This window comes from Aotus nancymaae, unplaced genomic scaffold, assembly GCF_030222135.1.
Source record: "Aotus nancymaae isolate 86718 unplaced genomic scaffold, 86718_ANA_hifiasm-v0.15.2.pri h1tg000059l, whole genome shotgun sequence".
Taxonomy (NCBI): Eukaryota; Metazoa; Chordata; class Mammalia; order Primates; family Aotidae; genus Aotus; species Aotus nancymaae.
The window spans coordinates 18,400,326-18,420,538 of record NW_026988473.1 but is presented as its reverse complement, the minus strand read 5'-3'; the positions used below and the strand labels follow the sequence as shown (position 1 = coordinate 18,420,538).

At 39.1% G+C, this 20,213-nt stretch overlaps 1 protein-coding gene across 1 annotated transcript in view; it reads left to right on the top strand.

Moving 5' to 3' along the window:
* Positions 1-19,674, top strand: part of TTC17 (tetratricopeptide repeat domain 17) — a 135,386-nt gene extending 115,712 nt beyond the window's left edge. The window contains exons 23-25 of the mRNA XM_012452388.2: positions 14,652-14,771; positions 16,747-16,890; positions 18,519-19,674. Coding sequence (XP_012307811.1) covers positions 14,652-14,771; positions 16,747-16,890; positions 18,519-18,650 — 396 coding nt within the window. The 3' untranslated portion in view covers positions 18,651-19,674. The remainder of the gene's footprint in view (positions 1-14,651; positions 14,772-16,746; positions 16,891-18,518) is intronic.
* Positions 19,675-20,213: the final 539 nt, after the last annotated feature.

The following is a 20,213-nucleotide window of genomic DNA, read 5'->3' as shown; positions in this document are numbered from 1 at the left end:
AGAAAAATGAGAAGGAAGCAAAAGTGGAAACCCCTGATAAACCCATCAGATCTCATGAGACTTATTCACTAGCACAAGAATAGCATGGGAAAGACCAGCCTCCATCATTCAATTACCTCCCCCTGGGTCTCTTCCACAACACATGAGAATTCTGGGAAATACAATTCAAGTTGAGATTTGGGTGGGGACATAAACCATATCACTTGGAAATAGATTTTTTTCAGTGTAGATATAAGTAAAAGTAAAAAGCATGTTATCTTTCCTTTTCTAAATTAATATTTTACAGGCAGTGAGCAGTTGATGAGGGAAAGTCTCTCTAGGAATATTCCAATTAATAAATTGGAAGTGATAACCTCAGAATATTACAGTTTTGTAACTCTTAGTGAATTTATGGCAATGATTATCACTGGCTACTAATATCTCAAATAGAGACACCCAGACAGTATGTATGTTCATTAGAAGCACACATCACTGCCTATAAAATAGTTTCATCCCTACTCTTTCCCCAAAAGTTAAATCTAAACCAGTCACTTCTCTAATTACAATTTATGAGAAATAATGGAACAAAGGAGCATGTTAAATGGTACCATGAGGATGCAATAGCAGAGTCTAATGCAGAAAACCTACAGGACAAATGACCCTATTTCTTCCACAAAAATAAATTTGGAAAGAAAAAATCTGGTGAAGATGGATGGACTCCACAGATCTCAACAGACTTAAGGAGAAAGCAGCCAATTACAATGTATGGAGCTCATTTAGATTGTGATTCAAACTGTAAAAGCAAAACAAAACTTCTGTAAGACACTTGGGGGACTTAGGAACACCAGCTGAATACTTGATGATATTAAATAATCATTTTCACTTCTTTAGGCGTAATGTACATAAGCTTATGTTCTAAACGTTGAGATTTTATCTTTTAGAGGCATACACTAAAGAATTTACTGGTAAAATTATATGAAATCTGGAGTTTGCTTCACATTAACATGGATGAAGGTATAGATGAAACAACATTGGCCATGAGTTGATAAATGTTGATGCTGAATGATGAGCACATGAGGGTTCATTATGTTTTATTTATTTAATTTAAAGAGGGTCTCCATCTGTCACCCAGGCTAGAGTGCAGTGACACAGTCATAGCTCACTGCAGCCTCAAACTCGTGGGCTCAAATGATTCCCTGCCTCATCTCCCTGCCCTACCCCCAAACCCCCTCCAAATAGGACAAGAGGCATGGACCATGCCAAGCTAATTTTTAATTTTTTTTTTGTAAAGATGCAGTCTCATTATATTGCCTAGACTGGTCTCAAACTCCTGGCCTCAAGCAATTCTCCCACCTTGGCTTCCCAAATTACTAAGATTACAGGTGTGAGCCACCACACCCAGCCAGGAGTGCAACTTTAAAAAGAGTAGTTCCTTTATTTTTATATACACTTGAAATTTTTCGTTATGAAACATTTAAGTGATATGATTACGAAGGTGAAAAAACAAATAGCATCAGAAATAAGTAGGTAAGTTTAGAAAGCAAATTAACACATCTTAAACAGAAATAAATTGTGTAAGTCAGATATTCAGTTGATGGGTTACATGAATTAGACATAATTAAATAGTGAATTGCAAGCTTTGTAGAAAATTTACCTGGAATATAATAGAGATAAGGAGACAAATGAATCAACACACTTAGGAAGTATCATGTATTCCAACCCAGAAAAATAAAAAATCCATACCTATGTACATTATAGTAGAACTACAAAACAGCAAAGGTAAAGGTATCTTAAAGCATCTGTTTCTGTCAGGGTACTGTCAGGGAAACAGAAATAACACTAAATATTTCAGAAAAGCAAATTTAATTTAGAGAATTGATTACATTGTTGTAGAGGGCTGAAAGAGAAAAAGGAAACAACGAAGTAAACTAGAGATAACTAGGGAACAGCTCCACCTCAAGGTGTGGCAGCAAGTGATTAGAGTTTTCAGAATTTAGAAGTTCACAGAAGAAACCCTGAGGAGCTGGAGCTCCTGCTTATGCAGAGAAGGACAGCCCTGCAGCAGAAGGGTGCAATGAGGCTGGGTCTGGGAGTACTGAAAGAACCTGGAGACTGGAGTGCTGTTGCTGGAATAACACTGACAGGAGCAGCATGCAAACAGAAAGTCCCTTCTCCCTCTTGCCTTCCAATCTCCTAGTGCACATGTTTGCTGAACCTAACAAGAAGCCTGTTAACAAACAAGAAATGTGGTTTGCAGAGTTGCAGCAGACTTGTGACAAAGCAGATTTGAACCTGAAAGATACAAACCCAAACATGGTGGAAAAAAATAATAATTTGTGGGACTTTAAAAGAAATGACTGAAAGACTGTACAAAGTAGAATGTATATTTAAGAATGGGATGATCAGAGTTTGGATTTTCAAAAGTTATTTTATTGTTCAGGAGAAGAGACTTAATACATTGTTTAGACTTCATTAAATTTTTACAATAAAATTTAAGGGTATCATTAAAAGAATGCACAAATCTAAAACCTGTGAGAATAAAATAATGATGTAAGAAGAGGATGACCCAAAAAATTCAATACAAGAAAATGAAAAAAAAAAGACATTCAACAATCTGGACAAATAAAAAATAATCTATAATATAGCAGTGACAATAATGTCAAATTGGAAAATTTTTAAAGGAACTGCATATTTTTATGACTCACACCTAAAACGTAACAGAAACGTTTAAAAAGTTGGAAAATAAGTACCAGATGCAAACTAATCAAAAGGAGGTAGGCATAGTTATATTAATTACCTGAAAACTGTGTATTTCAAAATAAAAATTATTAAGAGAGAATGACTGCATAATGATAAAATGTTTAAATCACCAGAAAGATGTACCAGTTCTAAATTTAAACATATTCAGTAAAAGAGCCTCAAAAGAGGTAAAGCAAGAAAAAAAAAAAAGATCTACAGTTGACATAAACACCCTTCTCCATTATGGCTAAGCCAGTCAGTTTGTACCTGTGTTTACGTTCATGAGGAATATTGGTCTGTGGTTTTTTTATTATAATGTTTTTGTGAAGTTTTGTTGTCAGGATAATAATGACCTTGTTTAATGAGTTAGAAGTGTTTTCTTCACTTTAGTTTTCTGAAAGAGTTGTAGAGAATTGGTGTTCTTCTTTAAATATCTGGTAGAATTTGCCAGTGAAGCCATCTGGTACCAGAGTTCTCTTTGTGGGAGGTTTTTAATTACAGTTCTAGTATCTTTAATAGATATAGGGGTATTCAAATTATCTCTTCTTTGGTGATCTTTGGTAATTGTGTCTTTCAAGAGATTTGTTCATTTCATCTCAGTTGTTTAATTTATTGGCATAAAGTTCTTCATATTATTTTCTTATCCTTTTACCATCTGTAGGATCTGTAGTAATGGACCCTCTCTTAATCCTGATATTGGTATTTTGTATCTTCTCTCTTTTTTTTCTGATCAGACTCACTAGAAGTTTATGAATTTTATTTATTTATTTATTTTTGGATGGGGACAGAGTCTTAATCTCTCCCAGGCTGGAGTCCAGTGGTATGTACTCTCAGCTCACTGCAACCTCTGCCTCCTGGGTTCAAGTGATTTTCGTACCTCAGCCTTCTGAGTAGTTGGGATTACAGGCAGGTACCACCACACCTGGCTAATGTTGTGTACTTTTTTTTTTTGAGACGGAATTTCGCTCTTGTTACCCAGGCTGTAGTGCAATGGCACGATCTCGGCTCACCGCAACCTCCGCCTCCTGGGTTCAGGCAATTCTCCTGCCTCAGCCTCCTGTGTAGCTGGGATTACAGGCACGCGCCACCATGCCCAGCTAATTTTTTGTATTAGTAGAGACAGGGTTTCACCATGTTGACCAGGATGGTCTCAATCTCTTGACCTCGTGATCCACCCACCTCGGCCTCCCAAAGTGCTGGGATTACAGGCTTGAGCCACCGCGCCCAGCCTGTTGTGTACTTTTAATAGAGATGAGGTTTCACGATGTTGCCCAGGCCAGTCTCAAACTCCTGAGCTCCAGCGATACACCCACCTCAGCCACCATGCCTGGCCAATTTTATTGATCATAAATAATCAATTTGGGGATCCACTGACTTTTCAACATCTTTTTTTTTTTTTTTAAAGAAAGAAAGAAAAAAAATGAAGAAGAGGAAGAAAAAGGAAGAGAAAGAGAGAGAGAGAATGGGAGTATTGCTTTTTTGCCCAGGCTAGAATGCAGTTTAGTAATGGGTATTGAAAACCTCTTTTATACCATTAATTATACTTGATGTAAACAGGAAGGAATAAGGGAAGAAAATAACAAATAAGCAGCCAACCAATATTTCATTTAAACCTATGAAATGCTATGCGATTACTGAGGAGTGATTTACTTCCAATTATGTAGTCACTTTTGGAATAGGTGTGAGGTGGTAATGTATGTTTTGTGTATTTGAAGTGGAGAGTTCTGTAAATGTTTATTAAGTTTACTTGTTCCAGGTCTGAGTTCAAGTCCTGAATGTCCTTGTTAATTTTCTGTCTCGTTGATCTATAAAATCGTTAGCTCTTCTTGTTACATTGATCCTTTTGCCATTATATAATGTCCTTCTTTGCCTCTTTTGCTCTTTGTTGCTTTAAAGTCTACTTTATCAGAGGCGAGAATTGCATCTCCTGCTTTTTGTTTATTTGTTTATTTTTGCTCTCTGATTGGTTGATAAATCTTCCTCCTTCTCTTTGTTTTGAGTCTTTGTGTATCGTTGCATGTGAGATGGGTCTGGATGCAGCATACCGATGGGTTTTGGCTTTTTATCCAATTAGAATATATATATAGGTTTAATACTGGCATTTGATGCTAGCTGGCTGTTTTGCCCATTAGTTAGTGTAAATTTTTTATTGTGTTAATGCTCTTTGCTTATTGATATATTTTTGGAAAGGCTGATATTGGTTGTTCCTTTATATGTATAGTGCTTCTTTCAGAAGCTCTTGTAAAGCAGGCCTGGTGGTGGTGAAGTCTCTAAGTACTTGTTTGTTCGCAAAAGATTTAATTTTTCCTTCAATTATAAAGCTTAGTTTGGCTGGATAGGAAATTCTGGGTTGAAAGTTCTCTTCTTTAAGGATGTTAAATATTGGTCCCCACTCTTTTCTGGCTTGTAGGGTTTCTGCTGAGAGATCTGCTTTAAGTCTGATAGGTTTCCCTTCATGGGTAACCTAACCTTTCTCTCTGGCTGCCCTTAGTATTTTCTCCTTCATTTTAACCCTAATAAATCTGGCAATTATGTGCCTTGGGGTTGGTCTTCTTGAAGAATATCTTTGTGGTGTTCTCTGTATTACCTGGAGTTGAATATTACCCTGCCTTGCCAGGTTGGGAAAGTTGTCCTGAATGATATCCTGAAGAGTATTTTCCAACTTGGATTCATTCTCTTTGTCACATTCAGGTACACCTATCAAACGTAAATTAGGTCTTTTCACATAGTCCCATATTTCCTGGAGACTTTGCTCATTCCTTTTCATCCTTTTTTCTCCATTCTTGTCTTCTCATTTCATTTCACTGAGCTGGTCCTCGACTTCTGATATCCTTTCTTCTGCTTGATCAATTCGACTGTTTAAACTTGTGCATGCTTCACGAAGTTCTCGTGTTGTATTTTTCAGCTCCATCAATTCACTTATATTCTTCTCTAAATTGTCCATTCTCGTTAACATTTCGTCAAACCTTTTTTCAAGGTTCTTAGTTTCTTTGCATTGGGTTAGAACAAGTTCTTTTAATTCACAGAAGTTTCTTATCACCCACGTTTTGAAACCTGCTTCTGTTATTGGAACACACGTGTAATCTATTAAGCCTTGTTCCGTTACTGATGAGGAATTGCGATCCCCTGTAGAGGGAGAGGCCTTCTGATTTTGAGTATTCTCTGCCTTTTTAGGCTGCTTTCTTCCCTTCATTATATATTTATCCGTCTGTCGTCTTTGTAATTACCGTCTTTCTAACTAGGTCTCTGAGCTGACGTCCAACTTGTTGATTCCCAGCGCCGAAATCTGAGCAATCCACTGCGCCGGCCAAAATAGCGGTGTTAAGATTGATGGTGCTTTTCTGCCCGGGAATCTCCGGACTCTGCACCAAGAACTGGCGCGCTAAGGCGCCAGCAAAACTGCCACGCCAGCCACAAGAGTCGCCCTGGCGACCCGTGGGGCTCCTCTGCTGGGAATCTCCTAGTCCGTGAGCAACAAATATTCGTCTGAAAGTGTGGTGTCCTCTCATTCTCTGCGCTTTCACTGGGAATTACGAGCCCGAGCTGCTAGCGATCAGCCATCTTGGATCTCTCTCCCTCTTCAACATCTTTTTGTTTTCTCTTTCATTTATGTCTGCTTTTATCTTTGTAATTTGTCTTCTGCTTGCTTAGGATTTAATTTTCTTTTCTTTTTTTAGGTTTTTAATAGTTTTTTTCTTAAGTTTTTAATATAAGCTTGTATCATTGACTTGATCCCTCTCTTCTTTTCTAATGTAGATGTTTAATGCTAAAAGTTTCCTGTAAATTTGTGACAAATTTGATCTGTCATATTTTCATCTTCATTCCACATAAAGTACTTTTTAATTTTCCTTCTGATTTTTTTGACCCATGAGTTATTTAGGAGTATGATATTTGGTTTCCAACTATTTGGGTGTTTTCTAGATATCTTTCTTTAGTTGGTAGCTAGTTTAATTCCATTGTAGTAAATGAACATACTTTGTATGATTTGAATTCTTTCCCGCTTATTCAAGCTTGTTTTATGGGCCAGAATATGGTCTACCTTGGTAAGTGTTTCATGTGCACTAGAAAGAAATATTGTCTTCTGCTGTAGGTAGAGCATTTTAGAAATATCAGTTAGGTTAAGATCATGATAGTATTGTTTATGTTTTCTTTGTCTTTACTGATTTTCTTGGTCTTCTATAAATTGTTGAGAGGCTAAAATATTCAACTATATTAATAATTATGAATTTGTTTATATCTTATTTTAGTCCTGTAAGTTTTTGATTTGTGTATTTCTAAGTTCTGTTACTAGGTATAGAAATCAGTAAAATAGAAAACAGATACAATAGAGAAGATGAACAATCTAAAAGTTATTTCTTTGAAACAAATAGTAAAATAAACTTCTGGCAAAATTGGATAAAAAGAAAGTACAAATAATGTAAGGGAAAAGGGGTGAAACAAAACTACGATTATATCAAATTAAGAGATAAGAAAAGGGTATAATTACAACTTTATGCCAATAAATTGGAAAACAAGTAGAATTCTTAGAAAAATGTAATGTACTTAAACTGATTCAAGAACAAAAAGAAAATCTGAAGGGTCTTATAATTCTGAAATAAATTGAAGTCATACATTTTTTAAAAATCTTCTCACAAAGAATACAAGGTCTATTGATTTTGCAAGTGTGAATTGAGAAATACCTCATCCTAATATAAACAGACTTCCAGACATTAGAAAAGGGTATGGCATACCAGTTAATTCCTTGAGACAGGTATAGCCTTTAAAACAAAACCAGACATTGTGAGAAAGACAAATTATACAGTTATATATGTTGTCATATGTAATTTTTAAGTTAGAGAGCACTAATCTCACTCATGAACTTAGGTATCAAACCATAAGTAAAATATTAACAGATTGAATCCAGCAGCACATTTCTTTAAAAAAAGATACACCTTGACCAAAGTTGGGTTTATCCCAGAAATACTGAAAATGGTCTAACTCTAGGAAAATGTAAAATTTTCATCACCAAATTAAAGGAGAAAAACTATGAAATCATTTTAGATTACATTTGACATAATCCATACCCTTTTATGATGTAAAACTAATGTAAATTAATAATAGACAGTAACTTCCTTAATGTGGTGAAAAGAATCAACAGAATGTCTACCTCAAAGATGATTCTTAATGAGAAAATAAGAAAAAAGTTTTTGAAATCAGGAAAAAGAATGCAGACCATCACCACTTCTTTTCAACCTTGTACTGAAGCTCCTAGCACGTATAGTAAATCAATAAAAAGAAATTAGGCCGGGCACGGTAGCTCACACCTGTAATCCCAGCACTTTGGGAGCCAAAGTGGGCAGATCACTTGAGGTCAGGAGTTCGAGACCAGCCTGATCAACATGGTGAAACCCTGTCCCTGCTAAAAATATATGAATTAGCCAGGCATGGTGGCACAGCGTGTAATCCCAGCCATTCAGGAGGCTGAGGCAGAAAAATGGCTTGAACCCAGGAGGCAGAGGTTGCAGTGAGCCAAGATTGCATCACTGTACTCTAGCCTGGGCGACAGAATGAGACTCCGTCTCAAAAAGAAAGAAAGAAATTAATGGTATAAGTATAAAGAAGAAAAGGCAACATATTATTCAGAGATGGTATGATTATCTGTATAGTAAACCCCAAAGAATCTACAGACAGTTTTTTGGAAATACTATTTTTCTCAAAGTAGCTTCCTATAAACTCAATAAATAAAAAGTTGCATTTCTGTACAATAGCACAAAATTTGAAAGTGTAATTTTTAAAAATATACATTGTTTCAAAAATATAAAGTTCTCAGTAAATCTTATAAAAATTATCAAGACCTGTATGCGCAAGAGATAAAACTTTATTAAAAAGTATTTTAAACAACCTAAATAAACAGATATATAATGTTCATGGATAAGAAGATACATGTTATAAACATGTCAGTTTTCCCCAATTTGATTTATAGAGTCAATGCTATTATAATCAAAGCACCAGCAGGGTTTTTTATGGCACGTTGAAAAGCAGGTCTTTATATGGAAAGGTAAAGCTTGAAGAATAGACCTGACAGTCTTGAAAATAAAAATAAAGTCAGAATTGCCTTACTTTTATAATAAAACAAGACATTATGCTTTTTGCTCAAGCATAAACAAAAATGGCTAGGAAGACTAAATAGCCCAGAAACAGACTCTAACACAGGAGTCCCAATTCCCAGAGCATAGACAGTCTGTGGCCTGTTAGAAGCCGGGCTACACTGCAGGAAGTAAGTGGCAGGTGAGCTTCATCTGTATTTACAGCAACTCCCCATCGCTTGCATTACTGCCTGAGCTCCTCCTCCTCTGCCTTAGATTCTCACAGGAGCATGAACCCTATTGTGAACTGCACATGCAAGGGATCTAGGTTGCACAATCCTTATGAGACTCTAATGCCTTATGATCTGTCATTGTCTCCCATCACCTCCAGATGGGACCATCTAGTTGCATGACACAAGCTCAGGGCTCCCACTGATTCTGCATTATGGTGAGTTGTTTAATTATTTCACAATGTAATAATAGTAGAAATAAAGTGCACGATAAATGTAATGCACTTGAATCATCCCAAAACCACCCCCTACACCGTCCACAGAAAATCTGTCTTCCATGAAACCAATCCCTGGTGCCAAAAACAGCTGAGGACCTCTGCTCTAACATATAGAACTGTGATATGTTAAAAAGGTCATATTGAAAATTGGTGCAAAGAGAAGGGACTATTCAGGAAATGTACTGGGGCAATTGCTTAGTTAATTTCAATCTTCATATCTTACACAAAAATTCAATTCCACATGAATTAAGGGCTCAAGTATCAAAAACAATGTTAAAAATTAGAGTAAAATATAGGAGATGATCTTTCTGGCTGTGGAGTAAGGAAAGTTTTCTTCAAGAAGACACAAAAGATCTAACTATAAAAGAAAATGTTAAATTAATTCAAGTATATTAAAATTTAGTTTTTTTAGTTAAAGAGAGGCAAGCCAGAGGGAAAACAGGTGTAACACATTTAATCCACAAAAGATTAATATACAAAACATATAAATTGATGAAAAGTAATAAAATAGAAAAATGCATAAAAGATATTAACAGACATTTCACAAAAAGAAATGATATATGTGATGAATAAATATAAGAAACAATTCTCAATCTCACTAGTAATCAGAAAATGCTAAGTACTACCACAGGAAGATGCCATTTTCCCCTCACCAACAATACCTGGGGTTAGGAAGGATATGGATCAAAAGTTCCTTTTAAACAATGTTAATGGGGTTGTAAGTTGGCATAGTGCCTTTGGGAAACAATGTGGCGATCTCTTGGTTTTCTTTTTTTTTAACATATGCATATCCTGTGGCCCAGAAATTCTACTCCTTGGTATCTACTGTAGACTATAGCAGGAGACAGTCAAACAGGAAGCAGTCTAAATGCCCATCTACAGAAAATGGATAAATACCATGTAGTATATTCAACTTAATGAGCATTTAATTATGCAGCAAGGAAACTGAATAAACATAACATGAATGCATCTTAGAAATACAATGTTGAATAAAAAATCCCAAGTTCGACAAATCTGCATACAGTACACCATAATCCTCCCTTATCTGCGGCTTTCTTTTCCATGGTTTCAGTTACCTGCAGTCGATCTTGGTCCAAAACTATTAAATGGAAACATTCCAAAAATAAGTAAGTTTTTAAGTTGTCCACCATTCTGAGTAGCGTGATGAAATCACCTACTCAGTCCACACTGGATGCGAATCACCTCTTTACCCAGTGTATCCACACTGTAGATGCTCCCTGCCTCTCAGTTACCGGATTGAAAAAACAGAGTAAATATATAAAACTGGATCCTATCCACGGTTCCAGGCCTCCACTGGGAGTCTTGGAATGTATCCCCCTCAGGTAGGAGGGATTACTGTATGATTTTCATAAAGTACAGGAAGAAGTAAACTAATATATATTGTTGAATCAAGTATACATGTATGCCAGTAATAGAACTCTGTTTAAAAGGAGAAATGGAATAATCAAGTTAACATTTAGAAGAGTGTGTGAGGATGGAATGATGTAAGAACACATAGTTAAGTACAAGTTCATTTTTCAGTAAGGTGGTCATTTCTGGAATATTCATTATTGTATGTTTTACAGCATGAATATGTTTTATATAACTATATATTTACTATTTATGTTATATAATTATATATTTACTTGGCATGGTGGCTTATGCCGGTAATCCTAACACTTTGGGAGACTGAGGCGGGAGGATCACTTGAGCCCAGGATTTCAAGAACAGCCTGGACGTGGCAAGATCCCATCTCTACAAAAAAATCTAAAACTTAGCCAAGCATGGTGGTGCACACCTGTAGTCCCAGCTACTCAGGAAGCCAAGGTGGGAGGCTGAGACAGAAGTATCACTTGAGCCCAGGAGTTCAAGGCTGCAGTGAGCTGTGATAACACCACTGCACTCCAGCCTGTGGGACAGAGCAAGATCTGCCTCAGAAAAAAGAAAAAATTATATATTATATGTGTATTTAATTATTTATGTTCTTTTGTGTGTCAAATATTAGCATTAAAGAAATTTTTTTTTTTTTTTTTTTTTTGAGTTGGATTCTTGCTCTGTCACCCAGGCTGGAGTACAGTGACACAATCTTGGCTCACTACAACCTTCACCTCCCAAGTGCAAGTGATTCTCCTGCCTCAGCTTCCTGAGTAGCTGGGATTACAGGTGCCTGCCACCATGCCTGGCTAATTTTTTTGTATTTTTAGTAGAGTTGGTGTTTCGCCATATTGGCCAGGCTTGTTTCGAACTCCTGACCTCAAGTGATCCGCCCACCTCAGCCTCCTAAAGTGCTGAGATTACAGGCATGAGCCACTGCACCAGGCCTAAGATCATTTTATTTAAAATCCTTTTGGAATGCCAGTCAAAAAGAGCAAGTCACTTAACAAGAAGGAACAAGTCAGGCTAGCTTCAGATTTCTCTGCAGCAGCATTCCACACCAAGAGGCAATAGAGAAATGCTGACACATTATTTGAGGAAAGAATAAGCTGTGGTTTTAAATCCAACCAAGCTGTCTTTTAGCTCTGAAAGCAGCAGACAGGAAGTTTTCAACATATATGAGTGTATTCATTTGCTAGGGCCGCTAGAACAAAGTACCACAGGCAGGGTGGCTTAAACAGCAGAAATTTATTTGATCACAGGTCTGGAGGCTGGAAGTCAAAGATCAAAGTTCTGGCAGCGTTGCTTTCCTCTGAGACCTCTCTCTGGCTTGCAATTGGCCACCCTCTTGCTGCCTCTTCACATGGTTGTTTCTCTGTGCACACGGGACCCTGGTTTGTCTCTCCTTCTTCTAGGTCCTTCCTGTAAATTCAGTCATTTAGAGTTAGGGCCCCACTCTCATAGCCTTATTTTAACTTAATCACTGCTTTAAAGACTTCCAAATACAGTTATATTCTGAGGTACAGGGGATTGGGACTTAAAAATATGAATTTTGGCCGGGCATGATGGCTTATGCCTGTATTGCCAGCACTTTGGGAGGCCGAGGCGGGCAGATCACAAGGTCAGGAATTCGAGACCAGCCTGGCCAGCATGGTGAAACCCTGTCTCTACTAAAAATACAAAATTAGCTGGGCATGGTGGTACACGCCTGTAGTCCCAGCTACTTGGGAGGCCGAGGCAGGAGAATCATTTGAACCCGGCAGGTGAAGGTTGCAGTGAGCTGAGATCACACTCCAGCCTGGGCGACAGAGCAAGACTCTACCTCAAAAAAAAAAAAAAAAAAATGAATTTTAGTGGAACACAGTTCAACCCATAGCAGTGAGCTCAGAGAATATTGTTCCCATGAGCTCTTCCTGAGGAAACTATTAGAAGATGAGCTTTAGCCAACCAGGAGATGATTGGGAAAATCACACGAAAGTAATGTCAGTGATTACTGATTATATTCAACTGTAAAACCAATACTAGAACAAAGGTGAGGCATAGAGTGATAGGCCGGAATGTAAATACACTATGCCCTGACAATGTGGAATTATAAAACTGACAAAGGTTATATTGAAAAAGAAATCAGATAAGCAGTTAAGTTTTCTGAGTGCCTCTTCTGTAACAGCTGGGAGTTAGATCGTCAACCAAAAGTGGCAAATGACACAGATTTTAAAAATCTAAAATTAGACCTAAGTTCGAAATTCAGCCTAAATTAAATACTGTAGTTTTATATATAGTAAAAGTAGTATCTCACTGGGGAAACAGGTGAATTATTAATTAGATTTTGGGACGAATTAGTAGCTAACTGGAGAAAAATTAAGTTGGAGCCATATCTTTTACTTTACAGCAGGTTAAATTTCAAATGGAATAAATATTTAAACATAAAGAAATGAAATTATAAAAATTCTGTAGGGGAAATGGTAAAATATTTATTTCTTTTTCTTTTTAAGAGACAAGGTCTCACTCTCTCTCTACCAGGCTAAAGTGCACTGAGTGGGATGATCATAGCTCACTGCAACCTCAGACTCCTAGGCTCAAGTGATCCACTTGCCTCAGCCTCCTAAGTAGTGGAGACTGCAGGTATACAACATCCCACTCAGCTAAATATTTTATTTTTTGTAGAGACAGGATCTCGCTGTGTTGCCCAGGCTGATCTCCTCCTGCCTTGGCTTCCCAATGCACTGAGTTTACAGGCATGAGCCACCATGCTTGGCCCAGTAAAATTTTTTGATAACCTTGGAATGAGATAGGGCTTTCTAACTAAAACTGAAAATCCAGAAGTCATTGAAGATCATTTAAAAGCCAAACTCTGTATCAATCAAAATCTGTATCACACAAAGTACCATAAGTCTAAAGGCAGACTTTAAACTTGGGAAATGTATCTGTAATTCATATCATAGGCAAGGATGATCTCCCTAAAATATAAAGAGCTTTTTACCAACAGACGAGATAAAAACCTCTTAGAACAATTAACGAAATATTTTTACAGAAAAGACATACAAAAGGCTAACGAATATGAAAGGATGGGCAGCTCCACTCATAAGAAGGGAAATGCAGGTTAAAACCACGTTTCTCGCCCATCAGATTGGCAGAGGCCTAAGATTTTAGTAACAGACTGTGACGGGGCTATAAAGAAATGGTGATACTCATGTATTTCTGGCAGGAGATTAAATTGTTATAATCCACCTGGGTGTGGTAGCTCATACCTGTAATTTCAGCACTTTGGGAGGCCAAAGCGGGTGGATCACCTGAGGTCATGAGTTCAAAACCAGCCTGGCCAACATGGTGAAACTCTGTCTCTACTAAAAATACAAAAATTAGACGGGTACAGTGACTCATGCCTGTAATCCCAGCTACTGGGGAGGCTGAGGCAGGAGAATCACTTGAACCCAAGAGGTGGAGGTTGCAGTGAGCTGAGATTGTGCCACTGCACATCAGCCTGGGTGACAGAGTGAGACTCCATCTCAAAAAAAAAAGAAAGAAAGAAATTCTAGAAGGAAACCTAAGAAACAAAATAGTGTTTACTTATCTACAGTGGAGACAAGGATGGGAGGGACACTTCCCTGTATAACTTTGTATATTTCCTGATTTTTGAAACATGTGAATGTGTTACCTATTCAAAAAGTTTTTTAAAAAAATAGAACATAGACATGAGATATAGTTCTGCTATTCAGTAGTTGAGTGAACTTGGGCAAGACTCTTAACCTCTCTGAAATCTGTAAATAGTTTTCTCATTTATAGAAGGGCTATCATAGTAGTATCCAGCTCATAGGATTGTTCTGAGGATTAATGAATGACAGGAGGAACAGCAAGTGCTGAGGAAAGAGCCAGCACTTTGTAAATACTCAGTTGAATGGCCATGACTCGTGTTACTGAACTTAATCTTGGTAATAAGTGAGTATGTTCTTGAAAAGACACCAGCCTTAGCTAACATTCCTTTGCAGAACCAGACATCCTGGGTCCTCTCCAGCATGGCAGCCCTCTACTGGAGGGTGAGAGGCCAGGGAAAGAAGGCAATCGACTGCCTCCGCCAGGCTCTGCACTATGCGCCACACCAGATGAAGGTGAGTGGGACTCAGAAGGTGGGAACTTCTGTCCCTTGGTTCTTTCCATTCCCCGTGGTTTATTCTGCCCTTTCAACCAGCCTTCCTCATGCTCAGCCAGTGAGGACGTGGTGCAAGGAGAGGATGGGGCCGGAGACTGACCGGGCTTGTGCCCCAGCAAGCCTGTGAACTATCCCTGCTGCATGCCTCCCCAGCCTCAGCAGGTTGGAACATGGGGAAGGCCCTCTAGGTCACTGTAAGACATAACTGCATTTAGTCCCCTTTCCGCTGTGTTCAGAGCCACCCAACATACAGCAAATGCACTGGCCTAAGTGGGCTGAGACCTAGAAGTCAGTCTGGGTTGAGCTTGTCCTTAGGGGCCTGGAGACCTCTTAGGCTTGTTTTGCTTATCCTCTTGGCATGAGCTTGCTTCCACGCACCGAGATAGAAGCAAATGTCCATTTTTTTCATATACATCAGCCAGTTCCTGGTCCTTGTCTGACTTCCACTTTTTACACAAAAACAAAACAAAACCAGTTAACCCTGTGTAACATCAAACTTTTTCAGAAGACCAGTTATTGTTAATGATGGCTGAGAAAGTACGGTGTTTTATTAGCACATTTGTATTGATGTGTTCTGAGTTCTGCATTAATCCAGATCTTGTACTTTTTATTTTTATTTTATTTTATTTTATTTATTTTTGAGATGGAGTCTCACTCTGTTGCCAGACTGGAGTGCAGTGGTGCAATCTCGGCTCACTGCAACTCTGCCTCCAGGTTCAAGCAGTTCTTCTGCCTCAGCCTCCCGAGTAGCTTGGATTGCAGGCACATGCCAACACACTTAGCTAATTTTTGTATTTTTAGTAGAGACGGGGTTTCACCATGTTGGCGAGGATGGTCTCGCTCTCTAGACCTCGTGATCTGCCTGCCTCAGCCTCCCAAAGTGCTGGGATTACATGTGTGAGCCACCACGTCCGGCCTAGATCTTATACTTTTTAAAGACATAGCTGGTGTCGTCTTTGTTCATCAAGGCGGTATATGGAATGATGGAAGGAACACAGGATTTACTGTCCAGCATTGCTGAGTTTTAAACACAGCTCTGCCTCTTACTAGCTTTGTGAATTTGGGCACCTTATTGCACTTCAGTGAGCTCATCCAGGGTCATGCATTCCATGGCTGTCCCATAAGGACAAAGATGGATCCTTTTTTTCAGTTTCTTCTGTGTCTGCTGTAGAACCCAGTATGGTGTGATACAGGTAGCAGTTGCTCAGGTAAGACATTTAAAGGGAATATTTGTGATAATAACAGTATTGCTACTTGTTCCATCCATCATTTTGTGCTCTATACTGATAGGCAATAGGGAAGGGCTGAGGGTCTACCTCTAGGAGTCAGCAAACGTCCTGAAAAGGGCAAGAGAGTAAAACACTTAGGCCCTGGAGGCCAGACAGCCTCTGGTGCAACTACTGAATTCTAGCATTGTAGTATGAAAATAGCCACAGAAATACGTAGAGGACCGGAAATGATTGTGTCCCAATAAACTTTTTTAAAAATAGGCAGCAGACTAGGTTTGCCCACCCCTACTCTACATAATACGATGGAAATTATTACAGACATTATTTTGGCTTTCTGACAGCATGATTCCAAGCGTGGTCTGTGGACAGTACATGGACTTTTTCTTAGCAGTCTGCAGTGAGACAAGGAGTTTCACCAGAAGAAACCAACTATATTACTCAGCGGATTGTTTGCTTCAGCTGGCATTTTGTTGTGTTTGTTTTTCAAAGCAAGACTTTGCCAATGAAAGAAGTAATTGATTTATATTCTGGTACAAGCACCTTATCTCTCACAGACCAGTAGCAAACAGCAGAAAAGCACTTTGAGTTGCACCATGCTAATCATTCACCAGGAAACACCCACTGTATTCTTTACGATCGCCAGAAACAAGAATGAAAGCTCAAAACCCAGTTTTCCCTTCTCACCATTTCTCCTCCTCCTCCCAGGATGTGCCCCTGATTAGCCTGGCCAACATCTTGCACAATGCCAAGCTCTGGAACGATGCCGTCATAGTGGCCACCATGGCAGTGGAGATCGCACCACACTTTGCTGTGAACCACTTCACTCTGGGCAATGTCTACGTGGCAATGGTGAGAAATGGGTGTGAGCGGAATGCACCAGCTCTGCCAAACACTTGCGCATCTTTGATTTCAAAACCTCTTTGAATATGTCATTGCCTGCCAGTTTCCTATAAGCTTTCTGTCTAAAATTCCTAGTTCCACCAATGTTATATTTTATGGACAAGGGTTTGAGAGGTTTTTTAAAAAATAATACATGAAATTCTTCTAAGTATTTGCAACTACATAGTTCCTCAACGTGAGTTTAACACTAACAGTAGAGTCAGATTTACCTAGAATTTCCTAGAGACACCACGTGTTCCAGGAAACCTCTTCTCACACTCCACGTAGACACACACATGCTCTCTGGAGTCCAGGTTCGGCCAGGTACCTGTCATCACACTCGTGACACCCTGTGCATATTTTTCTTGTGGGATTTTCATCTTGTTTTCTAATTTTTTGTTTAAATGTTTATCTTTCCCCCTAGCCCACGGGCTTACTGGGGACAAGACTCCTCTTCACCTCCCTGTTCCCAGTGCTTCACAGTGTTTTTGGCCCCTGGTGGGTGCTCACCAAGTAGTTAGCGAATGATGAAATTCCACTGGTTTCATGGAATACCATGGACAGAGAAAATGACAAAGACATCACCCAGATCCCTCATTCTGATCAGAAACAAGATCGGATTTCAGAACTGAAAAATCCCAGGGGAACCCCCTAAAAGCTGTCATAACCCAATTTAGCGTGAGAATCATGCCATTCATTTTCTTCTAAAATGTGGCGTCACACATAGGGCTGCTATTCCCAAGATGCTCTCAGTAATGGCTGATCGAGTGAGCAGCCCTGGGCTACCAGCTGCATGTATCATCCTTGACTTCAGAGGTGAGAAGTGTTTTGCCAGGGAGATATTGCTGAATACGCAGATTTCCCTCTCTGCTTCTTAAGTTGAAGAATCTGTGGTTGCCCCCAGTAAATGTGAAATTTGCTACTGTGAACAAGGAATTACGTCTCTCATTTGGCTAGAAAAAATCATTAAACCAGTTGATTTGGGCTTTTGTTTGACAGTATAACTCTTAAGTAAAAGATTAACACCTTCAATATGGCAGGGATCATTTCCCAATCTTTGTTGGCATTTTTAAATGTTAAAGAGAATTTTAAAACTCTTCAAAATGTACAAGTCAAATTGAGATACCTGACTTAGTTTCCGTCTTTCCAGCTACATTAGAAATTTTAGGCAGATGTTTAATGGGCATTTGTCAGGCATGGTTCTAGAGGTTTCTGTGAGGATGAAATGGAAGGATTTCATAAAGCACCTAGCACAGTGCCTGGCACATTTCAGGCACTCAGTAATGTTAGGTCTTTTTATTACCACAGTTATCACTGTTGTGGGGTTTGTAAAGCTGCTCCACCCCTTTTCCTTGTGTTCTTGCACTCCGCTGTAGTTTTCTTTGTGATGTTATTTGTGATGTTACGTTACCCTTTGGGGCTGAAGGCAGCTGTTTTCTCCCAGGGGAACCTCAGAGTTTTCCAGGGACTTAGATCCATTGAGCCAATGCTGCAGGCTTGTCCGTAGCACAGAGGTGCTCCTTGAGAAAAAAGAGGTCACGGTATATATTTAGTCTGGTGGTGCCATCCCCTCACATTTGTCTCCTTGTCCCTCGCAGGAAGAATTTGAGAAAGCGCTGGTGTGGTATGAATCCACGCTGAAGCTTCAGCCCGAGTTTGTCCCGGCCAAGAACCGAATCCAGACCATCCAGTGTCACTTAATGCTGAAGAAGGGACGGCGCTCTCCTTAGTGCACTTCTCCTTTCTCTCTTTCTCTTCACTCACTCTCTCAAAAACAAAAAAGAATAAGAAACCAATCATTGTCAGTATCTACTGTTAATGATGTGTGTGAAAATAACAGTAAGACTAATAACAGGACTTTTACATATGTGGGAATTGGTTTCTTTTTGTTTTTAAGTTTCTTCTTTCCCCCAACCCACCTCAGAAGAGGCACCTTCAGAAACACACATTTCTTAAAAGGAAAGTGCAGCTTCAAGATACTGTGTAAATACTGAGCCAAGACATTTCTGGAGCTGTGCTTTGTCTCCAAAACCTCAATGCCTTTAGGGCTCTTCTCAGTGGTCCAGCTAGCCCCCTCCTTGGAGGAGGAGGAAGCCGCATTGCACATTCTCTGCTTCCTGTCGTAGCCTCTGTTGTCGATGGAAATGCAAAAGCCCATCTGGTGCCAGTCAGTGAGAAGCAACGTTCTGCGCTCTCTCCGTTAGATCTCCATGCTGTCCCAGTCTTGTCTGTTCCATGCTGCTATGTTATAAACTCTCAGAGGTAGTTTGCAGGGGAAGAAGGGGAATATGATTTTAAAAACAAAACATTTACAACAACAGAAATTCTTAGGATCACCTGACCCTTGTAATGTTATTTATGTTGGGGAGGGAGGGGGGCTGAGAAGGGGAAATCAGCAGTGTGCAACATCTTTATCATTTGTACTTTCATTACAAATCACAAGGAAACCAAGTTGCAATCCTATATAACAGGTTTATATATATAGAATATGTATATTTGAAGCCCTCTACAGACTGAGTCTATGTTTTACTAATTCTTTGTTCACTGTGTTACCCATCTTGGAATGAGGTGTGAGTGTCAACTCCCTCTCTCTGAGGCCTCCAGACTTAGCTCCTCAGGAGAGTGATGAGCCAAGGTTGAGTGTTTCCATACAATGCTTTTACCTTTGGTCCCAGGAGAATCAGAAACTCCAACATTTTGGAATCTTCAAGGGCACATACTGAGAAGAAAAATAAAAGTTGTTTATGAGCAAAATAGGTCTGTCGTGTGATTTTTCTTTAGAACCTGGCGAATTTGGGCAGCTGTGAAGCCCAACTTTAATTCTGGATCTGAGCTTCCCAAGTCCTACACTGGCTTTATCTTTCTTTTAGCAGCAAGGTGAGGGGACAAAAAAATCCATCACTAAGTTTCATAGCTGATGAACTTACTAGAATGATGCATTTAACCAGGAAAGACAAGTGGTCAGCACATGTTCAGAGCTTGGTGTATAATTGACCTTCCTGGCAAAGGAAGAATCATCTAAACCACAAAGTCATGCCCCCTCAGGTAAGCACTGATCTTAAAGTTCACCCAAGTAAGTTTCACAGACAGCCTTGGGGTGCATTGTATAAGTCAGGCATTCACCTTGGGACAGGAGTCCACTGAAGACAGCATTTCTATGGACTTTACTAGGATGTTATAAGACGCCGATCATCTCAGATATTGGCTCATTGAACTTGAAGGGTTTGTTTCTAGCACAGACTAATTTCTTAGAAGCAGGCCTGTAATTTCTTACATCAGACATACCTGTGACC